General features: G+C 42.8%; 1 protein-coding gene across 1 annotated transcript in view; it reads right to left on the bottom strand.

Moving 5' to 3' along the window:
• The window catches only part of PPARGC1A (PPARG coactivator 1 alpha), a 124,445-nt gene that overhangs the window by 58,835 nt on the left and 47,476 nt on the right, over positions 1–18,134 (bottom strand). Inside the window, exon 3 of the mRNA XM_084860344.1 lies at positions 3,206–3,400. Coding sequence (XP_084716470.1) covers positions 3,206–3,400 — 195 coding nt within the window. The remainder of the gene's footprint in view (positions 1–3,205; positions 3,401–18,134) is intronic.

Here is an 18,134-nt window from a genome sequence, read left to right as displayed (position 1 = left end):
CTTGCTTACGTTGAACTGCATTTGCCATTTAGATGCCCATTCTCCCAGTTTGGAGAGATCCTTTTGGAGTTCTTCACAATCCCTTTTTGTTTTAACCACCCTAAATAATTTGGTGTCATCTGCAAACTTGGCCACTTCACTGATCACTCCTAATTCCAGATCATTTATGAACAGGTTGAAAAGCATCGGTCTTAGTACAGATCCCTGTGGGACCCCACTGTTTACATCACTGGGAGAATTTACAATTATTCCTACTCTCTGCTTTCTGTTCTTTAACCAGTTACTGATCCATAACAGGACCTCTCCTCTTATTCCATGACTGCTAAGTTTGCTCAAGAGTCTTTTGTGAAGGACTTTGTCAAAAGCCTTTTGGAAGTCCAAGTAAAGAATGTCTACTGGATCACCCCTGTCTACATGTTTATTTAATTGATATGACGGGGGGTGGGAGCAGAAATCTCACGAACAGTTTGCCAAGTTCTGTGGTAAATGTAATATTAAATTCATAAAACATGATACAGCAACAACTGGTCTGTGAACTTCTTAGGGATGTATGAAAATTTTGTTTCTGCTTGCAAATCATACAAACATGTCCTGTTTGCAAACTTGAACGTGAGTAGGAGTGCTTCTTTTGCATTCAAAAAATGTGCATGCTTGAAAAATGTGCACGTGGAAATGATCATTTTTCCAAAAATATGCATTTCCATGCTTTAATCAATGGGGGAAGTTCACACTTTTCCCATTCAAACAAGCATAAAAACAGATCAGATTCAAAACCGAAAATGGAAGTGAGACAAAACGAGCTTTGAAGTGATTTTCAGACAATTTAGGCGACCTAAAAAAATCACTGGTTTTTCCATCCCTATCTGTTCTGCCTCTGTAGGTATGAAGACAGACAGATGTTCTAGAAGGTAGAGGGCACCCTTCCCCAACCTGGTGCCTCCAGGTGTTTTGGGCTACAACTCCCTGCATTCCTGGCATTTGGCCATGTTGGCTGGGGCTGATGGGAGATAAAGGCTAAAACACGTGCAGGGCACCAAGCTGGGGAAAGCTGTACTGCAATATGGTATTCTGGAGTGTTTTACATATATCTAACAAAAATCTTCATATTTCACTCAGGTTGTACTGGAATTGGGATAGAGGAAGGGGAAATAAACACATGAGAGAAAACAGGGAGTGCCCATGCACATCTTTTTCATTGACTTGTATAATGGATCAAATCCTTAAGGCCATTTAGCTATCATGGTTTCCTTCAAAGCATCCGGAAAACAGTCGTTTGGAAAGGGTACTGAAGATTCTCCATCAATATAAGCCCTAGGCCAGAGGTGGGCAACTCTTTTTCTGTCAAAGACTGCATTCCCTCATGGATAATTTGTCGGGTGCTGCATGTCACTGGTGAGCAGGGCCAGAACCATAAGTGGGTGGGTGACCCCCTTTCTCATTCTGCCACCTCCTTTTCTCCCTCTCCCTTCCCACACAGCCGGCTGCCAGGGAAGGGGACAGATCACTCTTGCCAGAGATCTGAACTGGTTGCACACAGAGTGCTTTTAAAATGAGGCTGAGGCCTAGGGCTGCAAGTTGCCTACCCCTGCAGGCCCTCTCACAGAACTACACTTTATTTATAAGTAGGGCTGTACCTCACTTCGGCTCGAAGCCCAAACTGCAAGCCAGAGCGGGGCGCTTCGGGCTGCTTTCAAGGTAAGGCGGAGGGGGCACGAAGTGGCACAAAGCAGGCTGGGTTGCTCGGTGCACTTTGGAGCAATCCAGAAGCCCAGCCCAGCCACCACTGCCCAGCCCCCAGCTCCTTACCTCGGGATGTGCACCAGCACCCATCTTCTTGTTCCAGGGAGTCGACATTTTTAAAATGGCAACTCCCTGTATTTCCAGAAACAGATCCTGCACAGATGGCAGCCATCAAGCACACAACATTAATGGAACAAGAAGAAAGCTGATGGCGCGTGTTCCGAGTGCCCAGGTAAGGGGCTGGGGGCTTGCGCAGCAGGGGCATCAGGGGGGGAAGCAGGATTCGGCCATCCAAATCCCCCTTCAGCTCTGGAGAACCAAGTGGGTTGGGAGGGGGCAAATCAGCCCAAAGCAGATCGGGCCCGCCTCGGAAGCCCCAAAGCAGTCTCTGAGATGGATCAGGGGGTCCCTGTTTATAACAAACATTTCAGTTACAATTCCCAGGAGGGAGCGGGTGGCTGTTAAACCTGTTTAAATCAGTAAAGCAGATGTGATCATGTGACCTAAGAGCTGTGATGGTGTTTTACCATCACAGTTAACCTTTTCAGTTCACTGAGGAACTGGTTGGCAAAAGTGTAACTATGTCCTAGGGGCCTAGTCGGCAACTAGGGCTACTCTGCGGAGAGGATGGGGGTGGTGGGCAAGGCATCCTTCCCTCTTCCCCTAACTAAACAATCAGCAAGTCCTATTGCCATAGCCACAGCTCCCTCTTGCTTCTGCATTGGCAAACGGGAGTCAAGTGTTACTTCTCTGTGGGACAGATTTGGCACTGGGGCCTTCAGTTGCTGATGCCCATACAAGGGGAATTCTCTTCCTTTCACCCACTTACCAGTGAAGTAAATGTTAGCAGTGTGTAAGCCAAAACTGAATCCAACCTTTGGGGCATCTTGTAACACATTACTAAAATAAATCTACACATATGTACCAGACAGCCTCTAGTAAGAAGACATATATTCACATTCAGGATGAGGCTATCAATGGCTACTAGTCCAGACAGCTATATGCTACCCCCAGTATCAGAGGTAGTATGCCCATGTATACCAGTTGTTGGGGAACACAAGCAGAAGGTGCTATTGTACTAATGTCCTACTTGGTGGTTTTTCACAGGCAGCTGGTTGGCCACTGTGTGAACAGAATGTTAGATTAGATGGACCTTTGGTCTGATTCAGAATGGGTCTTCTTATGTACAGTTCTTCTTTTCTGAACACAATGTTAAGTAAGGTTGTCAGTTATTAGAAGAACATCCAACCAGTACTCTAGATTCTCTCCAGTAGAATTCCTTAAGAAACAGACTTAGGTTTATTCTGGACTCTCCCATGAAAATTTCCAAGTGGGATTTAGTTTTCTTTGGGTTTTCAGTCTGAATGAAAAGTCCAAACCTTACTGTGACTACGTCATACCCATGCAGCGGATAGTGAGAGGGCACCTCCATTTCCTGTTAAACAGAAGGAAGGTAGATTCTTACTAGAGACGGTTCTTCTGCCTGTTGAGGTGGAGGGGTGCCGTCAGGCATTGGTGAGGGGCTAGCATCATTTTCATTGGTCACATCTCCATCTGTCAGTGCATCAAATGAGGGCAATCCATCTTCATCCACAGGGATACTATCCAATGTCTCTGTCAGGACTGCTAGCAAGTTTGCTTCATTCTCTTCATCTATCTTCTACACAAGCAGGAAAAAAAAAGAGAGAAACTTAAGTCAGGAAGGGATCATATGGTTACATGGGCTTACAAAACATAATTTGGATGAATCCATTTTTGTGAGAGAGTAAGCTGCAGTGTTGTAATTAACTTATCTAGGGTGCTTTTGGGGTGACACACACACACCCCTATTTGAAGCAGCAACTGTTGTTTCAAATGTCACCATCCACTTCTCTATTTTTAATTCAACACTAACACATCTAGCTCAATCATCACACAGTTTGTCCTATATCCAAGATATCTGTCTCGCTCCCTGCCCCGCCCCGCCCCGCCCATCCACTGAATGCTACTTATATCTGACCTAACAAAACTACAATTCTCACAAAAAAGACATTAAATGAGATCTATACAGGGAGAAAAGCCCCACACACCATTATTTCCTGCCAAAAGCTTCCCCCCACTACCATATTTAGTAACCAATATATAGCTTCTTTTTTCAATGCATTTCAAAGAATAGCAATCAATGCTCTTATTATTAATGACAGACTCGGTGGTTCCTTTTTAAAATAAATGTATTCTGCAGGTTACCTTTGAAGTTGTCCTTTTCAGTTATGTAGTTTGAGTACTCAATGCAACTACTGTATGCGTTTATCTAATTTAGGCCACAATTATAAAAAGTAGATTAATTTCTAATCAGATGTGGCTGCAACGTTAATTTGTACTAGATATCTTATTTCAGTACCAAGGATTTGTTTGTGTCAAATCCTTGCATTCCACAACACAATACGTTTCTATTATCATACATATATTTGGAAGGCAGAAAAATAAAAGCACTTATTATATTTTAGAGATTTGTCACTGCAATTATTAATGACTTAGGGCTTGGGAAAACTCCCTGTGGAGTCCATGCAAAGACTTTGCTGGCAGTCAAATACATTTTTCAGAAAGAGAAAGAAAAAGGAAGCAGTCTAGATATTCTTTGTAGATGTCATACTTAAGTAGTTTAATACCACCCAGGAATGGACAAGGGGTGGTACCCGAAACACAGTGAAAACCTCAAAAGATTTTCTCATTAGAGATTAGTTAGGATTGTTCTTAACTGAATTAACTCCTTTTCAGTTAAATCTACCCTTTAGCAAAAACAACAACAACAACAAAGCAGTTAAACATGCAGTTAGAATGTTTGAGCACTTTATTATTTCAGCCCCCCCCCCCCCGTCCAATGAGTGTTGGCCTAATCATGTGCAAACTTTACCCCTTGATATTTTGTTGTTGTTATGTGTATTAGGTATCAATAAAGATTTAACAACTAAAGAAACAAGATTTTTTGGGAGTGTCTATTCAATAAACAAAGCATCAATAAAGCTGAATTTTCTCCATTCTGACTGCCCCTCTTTTATCCCACATCCCCCCTTGCCTGTTAGGCAAACATAGGCTATAGTAGAAAATCAGAAATAAATGGTTAGTTTGATTAATAAGTAGAAGCTAGAAATTTGTTCCCTCCTCCCAGGTTTGCACATTGGGCCTAAATTGACTCTACTTGTAGTACTATTTCACACATTGCATCCAAGATGCATAAGTTAGGTGAGGTGCCTGACTGCTGCTCCACCACTTTTTCTTGATGTGTAAATAGGGCTTACAATCACCATTTACCTTGACTAATATGGTTGCCGCAGCCTTCATGGCTGCACCCACTGCAGTCAGGGTCCATGTTACGGCTTCTACCTACTGCTGAACCTCTAGCTGAGTGTTGTACAAGCATAATGGTGTTGTACATAATAGTGTTGTACATGCATACGGACAAGTGACTACACTACATAATACTACTACTATACTACTACTGCTTCTGCTACATACTACCATTACACACTACTACTATTACACACTACTACATTACACAATAGTGTTGTTCATAATAGCGTTGAACATACATATGGACAAGTGACTACACTACATAATACTACTACTATACTACTACTGCTGCTGCTACATACTACCATTACACACTACTACATTAAACAATAGTGTTGTTCATAATAGTGTTGTACATACATAATGGACAAGTAACACTCAACCCCTTGGGTATTCAAGATGCTTTTAGTTTCATAACTTATTTAATAATTGTGTTTTAATGATGGATTGTTATTTTTATGTCTGCCTTTATATTTTTTAAGCCACTTTGAGTAGCTACCTTTTGGAGGGGGAAAGCAGGGTATACATTTTTTGTATCAGTAAATAAAAATACCTGAGGACCACAGTCTAATAAACTCTGAAAGTCCTTCCTACAGCTTGCTGCCACTAGTTTTGTAAGCAGAATCTCTTGGGTTCCTCTCTTGACTGGAGAGGAGCACTTCTGCGGCGTCCTGATTTCACCCAGCTGCTAACCAAACCTTTCCACAGAACTTTAAAAAAAAATTCCTCTTCCCAAGTCAGCATTCCTTCTTCGATAATATGAACTCTTGCAGAATCTTCAGCATTTGTCATTCCAATGCTCTGCATTTGTGCTGTCAAACAGATGCCGAAGTGTGCTGACATTCAAAGTCAGAAGGTGGAGTGGACACTGGCCTGCCTCATCAGAGCAATTTCAATTAGCTTTTTGCACAAGTTTCAAACAATCAAACACCCCTCAGAGAAAAAGCAAAGGATGTGACAATGAGGACTCTGTTAAAACAATTAATGTCACTTTCCATTATTGCTCCAGTCCCAATTTACAGAGCAAATAAATCAACGTCACCACAGATGACGGCACAGTACCCAGCCAGCACATGTCTGTTCACAAATGACATGGCAGGGGGAATGCATTAAGCAGCGAAATGACGTTGGGAGATAACCTTTGTGAAGCTTAACCATGCGCTTGCTCTTAAACACTGTTTTATACAGAAACATTTCTATTAGTTAACATAGCAAGAGCAGGGCTGAGAAAAGGGAGACTGGGGAAGCGTAACGTTTGGCTCTTCCCGCTTCCCTGAGCAACAGGAAGTTTCAGGGACCTGCCTCTTGCAGGGTCAGCTCCCTTGCAAGGAGAGAGTCCTGGGGACTTTTGAAATCAGTTTATTTACATTGTGTGTTCATGTGGTTGTGTGTATGTGTGTTTTGCCTGGGTTGATTTGGGGATTTTTATACATGGATGGGTGTTTTGCCTCTGTGTGTGCATATATGTGTTTGCTTTTCTCCGAGCATCACTAGTTACCCTTCTGTGAAATGGGTATCTTGTTGTGCCTTGAGGGAGCAAATATTTGATTTAGCATTTGTGGCTCAGACCCCACCTCTGCCTTGTACGCCTTTTCTTGGCAAAGTTACTCATCTCCGAGCTTTCTTAGTTTGCCTGCGTAGGGATGGGCAGATTCCCTACCTGTTCCTCCACTTGGGAATACGCCCGCGGGGGGAGGTGATCCCTCCCTCCCTCCGGAATCCTCCCTGGCCGGCTCCGCTCTGCGGTGATTCCGCAGAGCCGCTGGCTGGCCCTGGAGCGCCAGCGATATGGCTGCCATTGCCATATCTCTGGCTGGGCTGACTGACTCCGGACACAAATGGTGTAGCAGACTCCATTTGTGGCCGGAAAGCAATTAGATTAAGCTAAATGCAGCTGTAAATCGCTACATTTAGCTTAATCTAATTGCTTTCCAGCTGCAAATGGCATCTGCTACACCATTTGGGTCCGGAGTCAGTCAGCCCAGCCAGCGATACGGCAATGGCAGCCGTATCACTGGTGCTCCAGAGCCAGCAGGCAGGGAGGATCCGGCCAGGGAGGATTCCTCAGGGAGGCGGAGGTAAGTGATACATTTCTCCACAAACTCCTGGGGTCCGTGGAGGAATTGTCCGCCATCCCTACTTCTGAGAAATGTGTGTTGGATATAAAAACTGTGGGTTCTAAAGAGTGGTCGTGTGTTTTGGAACTGTGACGCCAACTGTGCCTTATACAAATTCTTGTGCAAGTTGGAAATGAGTATTTTGCCACCAGCCACAGCTACGATGGCACTCATTTTGTAATGGGGACAAGCCCCCATGTCAACCATTTTGCCCATGACACCCTCAAAATAAATGTGCTCACCAGCACTAAAAAAAAAAAAGGTTAGGTGACCCTTGATTTACACAGTGATGATGATAATAATAGTGGGGCTGCGGTGGCTTAGTGGTTAAGACGCTGAACTGCAGACCGGAAGATGATAATAATAATAATGAGCAGCTGTGCCATCAACATGCATCATTCTTTACAATGTACAAGAGGGCAGGATGCTGCCCTAAGGATTTCAGAATCTAAAATTCAGACCAGGACAAGGGGAGCGAGATGGAGACAGGGATTAACAGGGGAAGAATGTGCCATTGTTATGTGTGTAATCTACTCTTCCCTTTAATCAGCTGGAGTCCCATTTCCCATACATTTATTTGCACAAGCCTGACCCCTGAGCAACATTCTGGTTGTCCTTTTAGGCAAAATTAACCTAGTTTTACATTCTGATGTTCATATTCCTGTAGCTTTTCCCATAGTTACTGCAGTGTATACAAACAGGGGATGGGAGGGAGCAATCCTATGGCCACTAGACACTGCCTAGAGGGCCATAGGATATGCTGTTTTCCAGGAACCGACCTCAGAGCCCCCACTCCCAGAAAACCAACCAGAAAACCAACCAGGTTTTCTTTCCCAGAAAACCTCCCCCCATGTCCATGCTGCCTCGGAGGCAGTGCGGAGAAGCCCCGTCCTTTGCACACGGAAGAGGAATGCGGAGCAACTGAAAAGGGGAGTTCCGGGGGGAATTCCGGGGCGGGGGGAGCGGAGCTGCATGTACGACACATCCAATGTGTCGTACAGCAGCCTCTTTTCCCGGTCGGCCCCCCTGTGGCTAGACAGCAGAAAATGGCTCTCTAGAGGAAAATAGCAGGGCAGGAGAGGCGCAGATGGAATGATCCCCCCCCCCATACCTCTCCTACCTTGTTTTGGACAGGCGGCTGCCTCTGAGTTCGGAAGCGGCCGCCTATCTTGATAGGATTGTGCCCTAAGGGTTTGTTGCAAAGACTTTTGGGGAAAGGGATTTGAGGAGGAATATGAAAGAAGAGAGAGAAGCAGCATTAGGTAGAGGGTTGCAAGTTTGCTGATGACACCAAATTATTAAGGGTGGTTAAAACAAAAAGGGATTGTGAGAAGCTCCAAAAAGATATCATCATCATCATCATTATTTCTATACTGCCCCATAGCTGAAGCTCTCTGGGCAGTTTACAAAAGTTAAAACATTAAAATACAATATAGAAAGTTTTAAAACCATTTACACAAAAATTTCCAGACAATATATTCAAAAAGAATACAGCTAAAAACAACTTTGAACTAAAAACCATTTTTAAAAAATCCTACAATAAAGCACAGTTTAAAACAACACTGCTTAAACCAGTATACACAAGTCAGCAAAAGGAACAGGAATTCTAAAAAGGGAAGGCCTGCCGGAATAATAGCATCTTTAATGCCTGCTTAAAAACCTTCAGTGAGGTCAGCAAATGCATTTCAACCAGCAGGTCATACCACAACTGAGGGGCAGCAAAGGAAAAGGTCCTCTTGCGTGTGGCTGCCAGTCTCACATTAAGCAGCTGCAGCAGAGAGCCCTCAGAGGACCTGAGGTGGCAGACTGGGACGTAGGGGAGAAGGCACTCCCTAAGGTGCCTTGGACTTAGACCACGTAAGGCTTTAAAGGTAAGAACCAGCACTTGATATTTTGCTCAGAAACAAATTGGCAGCCAGTGTAAGCATTTTAAAACCAATATAATATGGTCTCCACGGGATGTCCCAGAGACCAACCTGGCTGCCATATTTCGTACCAGTTGACGTTTCCGAACTTAATATAAAGGCATGTCTCCAAATATAAAGATCTCTCCAAACTGGGGGAATGGGCATCTAAATAGCAAATGGGGTTAAATGTAAGCAAGTGTAAAGTGATGCACATTGGGGCAAAAAATCCCATCTTCAAGTATAACCTGATGGGATCTAAGCTAGCAGGGACCAACCAAGAATGAGATCTGGGGGTTGTGGTGGACAGCTCAATGAAAATGTCAACCCAGTGTGCAGTTGCTGTAAAAAAAGGTAAACTCTATGTTAGGCATAATTAGAAAAGGAATTGAGAATACAACTCATGATATTATACTGCCTTTATACTAGTGCTGTGCCAAAAATTTCTCCCATATTTTTTTAGCGTTCTCGTTCAATTTGATGGAAGAGAAATTACTTTTAAAAAGAAATTTAATGGTGAAGAAATTTCAGAGAAATTCTTATGGGCTGGGTTTGGGTTTCTTGGGCTTACCTGACTTAGGAGGTGGCAGAAGAGTGAGCTGTCTAGAAAAACATCCTGTTTTTCTAGACAGAAAGGGCAGCAAGGGAGAAAGAGTGAAGTTGTCTGATGGAGCAACAGACCTTCAGATGGCTGAAACTGCTTATCTTTAAAGGAGTATCAATCCCTCTCCAAAATCACATTCTTGATTCTTCTCTCTTTTGCTCAGCCCGATTCCAACAGCAAATCCATTTTGTCTCCAGCTGCTATCCAAACTACTGGGGTGCATCACAATTTCCAATAGATAGTTGCCATTGCACACCAAAGGCCATTAAACATGCACTGAGCTTGCAAACTCTACAAAAGCCTTGAGAGAAGGTCATTTTGCATACCCACCCCCCTGCCAAAAGAGTAATTGCAATATTATAATAGATCAGTCTTAGGGTAATGTTCATTAAAATGTCGACTCCCTGCTTTGTGCTCATGGTGTGAGTGCTGGTGTTGACAGCGCAGGGAGAAAGCCAAGCTGCAGCCAAAAGCTGTAAATTTCACTATTCCAGCATTGCCACTTACGAAGCTCATCTTCCACAGGGGACATGCCAGCAATTATATGGCATAGCCTCATCCTGGAGAGGACTGAATAGATCCAGACAGGTGCTGAGCACGAGGTCAATGAGCAAGAAGCACACTCAGCACCTAGCTGAAATGATCCCATACATTTTAGTCTGAATGGCCCTGTGAAAGTGTGATAATATTCCATATAAACATAAAGAATTGCTAAATATTTCTGCAGCAAAAATGTTCCAAGCACCAGATTTTGTCAATGCGAAGTTACTGAAACTGCCATCAATAAAGTAATATTTCACAGAGTATTTTAAAACCCAAACTTTTTCCAGATTGACACAGCAGTCTCACCCTTAGCATTTTCTGATACAGAAAAGACAGGAGAGGCATTTTATGAATTTGTTCTTATGGCTGACAAGAACCTGAGATGTGAGCCGGATGAAAGAGAGATTCTTTTTGAGTACTCAAATTCTGAGACAGTACCTTTTTGAAATAGCCCTTGCCACTTAAGAAGACCTTTCTGTCTAAGCACCCTGGGCATTTTTTATTTTAATTCATTCTCCATCCAGCACCAGTGTCCTGCCCACCTTTTCTTTTTTGCTAATTAACTGAAGTAAACCCCAAACAATTAAAAAAAATACAACCACACTTATGCTTCAGCTCTTTCTGTGGATCCCACCAAATCAGAGATCATGTAATGAATGGGAGGTATTTGGCACTGTCAAAAACAATTGACAACCACCACTATCCCATACCCTGAAGAGTTTCGGATCAGCTCTACGCAAGACTTAAGCCAAGGCAATATCAGTAAAAGATCGTGTTTATGTACGAAATGGGTTAGACACAAGCAGTATCACCTAGTTCTCTTTCTCTGAGGTAATCATGTAATACTGACAAAATGTTTATGAACATGAGAATAACTTCCAGGAGCACAAACTACCAGTAGTGTTTATCGTTGAATTCCGGAGCACAATGATGTACCAAGATGCCTGGCATGTATCTATGTGTAAAATGGACAGCATCATCAACACCAAATGCTGGTGTTAGCAAATATCAGCTGAAACTCACAAGACAGGAAAGACTCAAATAGGGCCCTTCCTCCTCTCTAATTTGATGCTTTGTTTTGGGTATAAAGCTGAGTTTTTTTTGGCATTAGACATTTTAAAAGAGCCTACTAAAAGTCTTCTGCCGAAAAGCAAAACAAAAACATACCTTGCATGTTTTATTGCTTCTAATGAGTTGTCGCAGTTCAGAAGTTGCCATCATGGCCTGACAGTTAAGTTTCTAATAAACTGAGCAGCTACTAATTGACTTGTTCGTCTCACAAACGCAGTACCCGGCTAGCAACCTGTAGCAACACTTTTTACATCCTTGGACCAAAAATCCTTTAAGGTTCTTGCAAGCTGCTAAATGATTAGATTTCATTTGTGTAAACTGCCTGTCTGTTCCTCTCTTTGACACCAAAGCTTTGATTTTGAACACGGAGAATGAAAAGGAGAATGAGCTACCAGACTCTTGACTGTGTTAACAGAACTAAATGATAAGATACTGTAGTGCTGGAACCAGTACGATTGTTGCAGACTCCTCTCCCTCCCTCCCTCTCTCTCTAATTGAAAGCACAGAAATGCAGTCAATTTGATTCAGAACCAAAAGGTCAGTCTACTCAATTTATAGTTGACGCCATGCACAATATTGAGAAAACACCTGAAAGCAAATGATCTTATCAGCAGTTCAGGCCTCAACATTTACTGACTACATGAGATAATATGCTGATTACTAAATAAATGCATTAACTGTGTTTTCCACACAAGGGATGTTTAAATGTGTCGAGAACTTGACGGTGGCAAATGCATTGCCAGCTTTCTTACTATCAGCATATCAAGCACATTTTTAAAATGCCAAGGCACATTGTGGATTTCCCATCCAGTCCGTGCATTCCACAACATGCAATGTAAATCAGGACAAAACCTTAGTCTGGAGATGAAATATATAGGAATGCTTGTGTTATATTTGTCCATACATAGAATGGACTGTGGAAACAAGAAAGATCCAGGCACCCTCGCTCATGCCTAGGCCCAGCAAGCCAGGTACATATGCGCACATCTAAGAAATGTGTACATGCAAGTTGGGTACATTCGTGAACATCTAAGAAGTATGTAAATGCAAGCTGGGGATACATGCACATGCACTGCCGTTAAGCAAACCACTTCCATCTTAGAGCTGCTTTTGTGGTCAGAAGCAAGGGAGGCCACAACCAGCTAAGCAGTCCCACATGCTCTTTGATACCAGGAACTATCACTCTGCATACTGCCCTGTTGCTGCCAGATGGGTTATACTCAGAGATGTCCACAGGCAGCTACTACAGAACAAGCAGGCCTGCAGATGTTAATTGTAACCGGTCTTGAGCAGTTTTGTGGAAAGACAGGAAATATTTAATGGAAATGTTGGCATTTTAAGTTAAAGCAGCATGCCGCAAATACGTTTGCATACAGCTGAGGGGTGCTGGGAGTTGTAGTCTAACACATCTGGAGGGCACCACGTTGGGGAAGGTTGCCTTAAGACAGGGGTGCAGAACCTCCTTCAACCTGAGGGTAACATTCCATTCCAGAGAAGTTCTTGGGGACTGTATTCCAGTGGTGGGCAGAGCTAAAGGCAAAAGGGAGATGAACCATAATACCAAAAACAGTTGCACATTTTAGTATTAAAGCTCTTACAACTAGTAACTGGTGGTATTTCAACCTTTTAGACTGGGGAAAACTGCGCAAAAGCCAGGAAACCACCCAATGATTGGTGGTCAGGGGGGAAAGGAAGGGGTGTGGCCTTCTAGCGAACCAGGGAAGACCAGACTGGGACCTCCAGTGGGCTGGATTTGTCACCTGGGCCTGAGGTTTTGCACCGCTGACATAGACCCTTCTACCCGAAATAGGAGCATATCTAGATTTTAGAACTTCTGCAGTGTAAAGGAACTGCAGTACAAACGAATAGGCTCAACACATCTTTGTCTGTCACCACAGCACTTTAACCTGCCTGCGTGTAAGTGCTCCACACGCACACACTCTCTTTGCCTTCTGTAGTCTGAACTAGTAACCTCAGGTTTCTAGTTTTTCCATTAAGAAAAATGGAGGAGTCAAGGGCCATAGAATAACTGCAGGAGGACCAAGTAGCATGGGAGCAAGCAAGCCTGCTATTTGGTGGCACTCACTCTCATCCTTCTAACTGGAAGCCCATGCAATCCTGCAGCTCAGCCGAGAGCAGCTGAAGTCAGGAAGTAATATTTTATCATTTTGTGACTGCACAGAAGTACAGGACTGCCCCCAATTTCTGCCTCATGCAGGATTCAACGGTAGTTTCAGAGGGGTGCTATATGCACAGGCTTGTGTGTATTGATATAGACTGTAAATTGCTCGTGAATCATGTCCGATGTAGGAAAGTATATACATTTTAAATAATAAGCAGATGGTCAAAAAGTGGGAGGGTGTCCCAGAATGGGACAATCCAGTTCCCTACTCCATTCCTGCTTAGAACCCTCTATATTGTATTTATTCACCAATAACAAGTATTTATAGACATGGAGCATGAGTCGCTTTGCCTGGCCAGCCTCAATAAGTGCTTCCAATATTGACGGAGATTCTGATGCTGTAAACGCAGCCAGACCAAACCTAGATGCCAACAGATGCTGCAGTTGAGCCATATTCAGCCAAGGCTGGCAAGTCATATTTGGCAAGCAGGATAGATAACAACAAGAACTCATCATAATCGGCACCCACCTGTTGATCCAAGGTAAAACTGCCTTATCTGCCCATGTCTGCCACAGAAATATTTTCTTACCAATTTTTAGATCTGGATTGCCCCATAAAGTCAATTTAGGATGAGAAAATGGATCAGGTGTAATTGACATGACATTATATGCCACGCCTCTCTAACGTAGAAGCTGTGGGAGGAATCCTGTGCATTCTTGTAAGTCCAGAACCTAATGGCATCCATTTAGAGAGAGGAACCAGACAAGAAGATTCCAAAACTGACTGAGGCAGAAGATCTGATGCGGACGGGAAAGACCAACATTCAGTACGAGTCAGCAGATAAACCCAATGCTATAAAGCAAGATCCACAGTCTTTAATTGGAAGTTGCATACAATTAGATTATTGTGACATGCGGTACATGCAACTGTCTTTGGAAACTTCAGCTGGTTCACAATATGGCAACTACATTGTTAAACAGGACTCACCGGTCTGAGCATATTTTGTCAGAATCAGAGGATCTTTACTGGCTTCCAGGCTCGTTCCAGGCACAATTTAAAGTGCTAGTTTTAAACTATAAAGCAATAAAGGATTCGGGCCCAAAGTATCTGAAGGACTGCATTTCACCAGAGTAAACCTGCCTGTTCTTTAAGCTCATCTGCATTAGGCCCTGCTTCAGGTACTCCGTCTTCTAAGGTTGGATGAGTGGTAATCAGGAATAGGGTCTGTGGTAGTGACCCACTTTTGGAATTCCCTCCACAGAAATATCCACTTGTTATCTTTTAGGCACCAAATTAAATTAGTTTTATTTTCCCAGGTCATTTGCTTTTGTTCTCATTATTTTAAACTGGATTTTATATTTTGAGTCTGAGTTTTGTTCTTATTGAGATGATTGCAGCTGTCTCAAATACTTTCAGAATGGGAGAGGAGGGAGACAGAATACATATTCTAAGAACCAAACTTTCCACCTGAGCAGCAATGAGCAGTTGGGACAGAGACTTCGAGGTCGGCCTTTCGCAGCCTGGTGCCCTCTCTTGGACTACAACTCCTGGCATTTCCTGGACAGTTTCTCCTGGTGTGAAACTACCCATACACTATGATGAACATCTGAGGCCCCCTTCCAAGTGCCTCCTCCGAGTGAGGCTTGGAGAATAGCAACAAGGGAGAGGGCCTTTTTGGTGCTGGCCCTCTGATTGCGGAATGCTCTCTCTGGTGAGGTAAGCCAGCCTGGCACGAACATTGTCAACTTTTCTGCCCCAGGTTACGACTTTCCTCTAGTCACAGGCATTTGACGGCCTATGATGGGGCTTTTAATATTAATTTTTAATAGGGTCCTGGTAGTTTTGTTGTTTTTAACTGTTCCAAACTGTTTTACATTTCTGTATGTTAAAGGTTTTTATATTATGTTTTATCATGTTGTGAACCGCCCAGAGAGCCTTGGCTATTGGGTGGTATAGAAATGTGATAAATGAGTTAAATAAATGAATGTGTCCAACACATCTGGAGGGTGCTAAATTAGGGAAGGCTGCTCTCGAGACTGAAGTCATCAACCTAAGCCATTTCTTGAGGCCATGGGAAGATCCATCGGTCACAGTCATCACTACAGGGAGGAGGGGATGAGGAGAGCCCTCTTTCCTCCTTAGTCACAAAACTGGGCCCTTGCAAAGACCCATCTGGGCATCGAATCTACAGAGCAGTCCAAAGACACTGTCAATTTTTACCCTGCTAGTAATTGGCCCATTTTCCTGTAGGTGCTTTCAACTTAATTGTTATAACAGATGATGTAATATTTCCTTAGGTAAAAAGGTTCAGGCTAATAGGTCTGTAGGAAGACCCTGGGTCTTCCTTCCCTATTTTAAAAGATATGCACTGTACTTGTTCTTCTCCAGTCATCTGGGACCATAACAGTTCATCTTCAGTTCTCAAATAGGTTAAACTCTGGCTCATTCTGCCTGAGTTAGAATTCCATGAAATTCAAGAACCTGGAAATCTTCAGCAACTAATAAAGGTGATACAATCAAAGGGTATACCTAATTTCTGTGTAGTTCATCCTCTGGGACAAAAACAGCAAATGTACAAACACAGAAGATGATAACAGCAAACTAGGCCAGTCATATATGGTAATACCTGATCAAAATCCAGACATCGATGGCAGTGAAGAAAAACCTATCAACCAACCAAATAAGATAAATGAATTATTTTAACTAAGAAGCAACTGCTATGGAAAGTCGGTGTTTATGCAATGATTTGGAACTGAATGATGCTTGCTTATAGCAGTCACATTTTCTTGTCTAGAAGAACTGCCTTTTTAAAATGACCAAACATTTAAAAAATTACTTTGCCTTTTTCATTTGCTTGATTTATAGGAGTTTTTATTATTTTGGGAAAGTAACAAAAGGGGAGGGGGCAACAGAGGAAAGAATGATAAATTAGATTTGTAAAGTGTCATTATAATAGATTTATTCCATATCAATAGAAGGATGAGACACATTTCAATATTTTGTAATTGTTTTATTGATAAAGCCAATAAATAATAATAAAAAGTGTGGCATGGGAAGTCACCAATTCAGATGTCAGCTTAGCTACAAATTCAGTAGATGGTCTTAGGGAAGCTAGTATTCTTTCAGCCTTAACCTCCCTTTTGAAATAGGAGGATACCAATGCTGGCCTACCCCACAAGGTTTTTGTAAGGATTACCAAGATAAATGTATGTGAGATGTATTAAATACTTGAAATATGCTATATCAATTTATTATTATTATTATTATTATTATTATTATTATTATTATTATTATTATTGATAACCACTGAATAGTTTCCTCCTCGCTCAGGTTCTGGCGTCATATGACATTTTCTTCCACATAGGCTTATCATCTTCATGCCTTCCCCAGCCAGGAGACTAAAATAGAAATGAGCAATGAACTGCACCGGTATCATCATCACATGCCTACAAGTTATTGTGTGCTTGCAAGGGAAGTCCCAATTCGATGTAGAAGAAATGCTGGGGAGGATTTGGTTTCTATACACACACACACACACACACGAGGCCACTACAGTTGCAGAGATTTTATTTCAATATATAACCAGCCTAATCCCAAAACCCCAGAGCAGACAACATTCGACATGTAACATACAATCATGTTACGGGGGGGGGGGGGAGCAAGGCTAAACCTTCCCAAAGCATCCCTATCTTGATCTCCATTCCCATGCTCTACTGCAGCCTTCCCCAACCTGTTGCCCTCCAGATGTGTTAGACCACAACTCCCAGAATCCGGCATGGCTGGCTGGGTGATTCTGGGAGTTATAGCCCTGAAGGGCAACAGGTTGGGGAAGGCTGCCTATTGTAAGCAATAACTACCTAACTAAGCCTAATTAATTATAATTAATTATAACTAAGCCTACGTTTGTGTAATTGAAATAACTGCACTTTGTCCTATTTCTCCTACCTCTGCTTCCCCTGTGTTGAGTTTTGGAGAATAAGCTCATTCCGGCAGTGGCTTGTTTACAGAGTATAAGAATATACTTATTCTTATATAGGAATACTCTGTAAAGTGGCATGCCATTGTTTGACTAGCCACGTCAACCATGGAAGCCATTTTGTGGTGGTGCCCTCAGCAGTTTGTCAAATTCCCAAATGTGCCCACAGGTCCAAAAAGGTTGGGGACCCCTTTTCTAGGTGCCCCAGGCTGTCTGAACTTGATGCATGGCCGATGATATTAAACAGGTTTACTAGGTAGATACTAAAGAGCTAAATGAGATATGAGAGGGGAGATGGTCTCTTAGGATGCATTTCAGGAACAGCAGGTACAGTGCACTCCTCATCTGACTCCATCCCCTGAACTCAGCCCTCCCACGTCGGTCTGAAGGGGCAAAGACACTCTGGAACCTTTTGCTTACAATACCTACCTGTTGTCAGGGGCAGGCCAGGGTGGTAATCAGACATACTCAGATCTGCTAGGTTCAGTCTCTTTTAGTAAGTCTCTGAACCAGCTGAAGTGAGCCATCTATTAGGCCCTGCATTGTGATGTTCTCACTTGAACGAAACAGAAAAGAACTACAGAGCAAATAGTACACCGAGAACACAACAGCCTTCATATAACAGGGGATTCTGTCACTAATGTGACACAAAGCAGAAGCGCTGTTTCAGTCACCTTCAGTTACTTCTATACAACAAGAAGAAATTACTTATACAGTATAGAATAG

The sequence above is a fragment of the Heloderma suspectum genome, chromosome 5 (assembly GCF_057233095.1).
Source record: "Heloderma suspectum isolate Gila_16-S chromosome 5, 16-S_ref, whole genome shotgun sequence".
Lineage (NCBI taxonomy): Eukaryota > Metazoa > Chordata > Lepidosauria > Squamata > Helodermatidae > Heloderma > Heloderma suspectum.
Note: the sequence above shows the minus strand (reverse complement) of the source record. Positions and strands in the feature narration are given on the sequence as shown.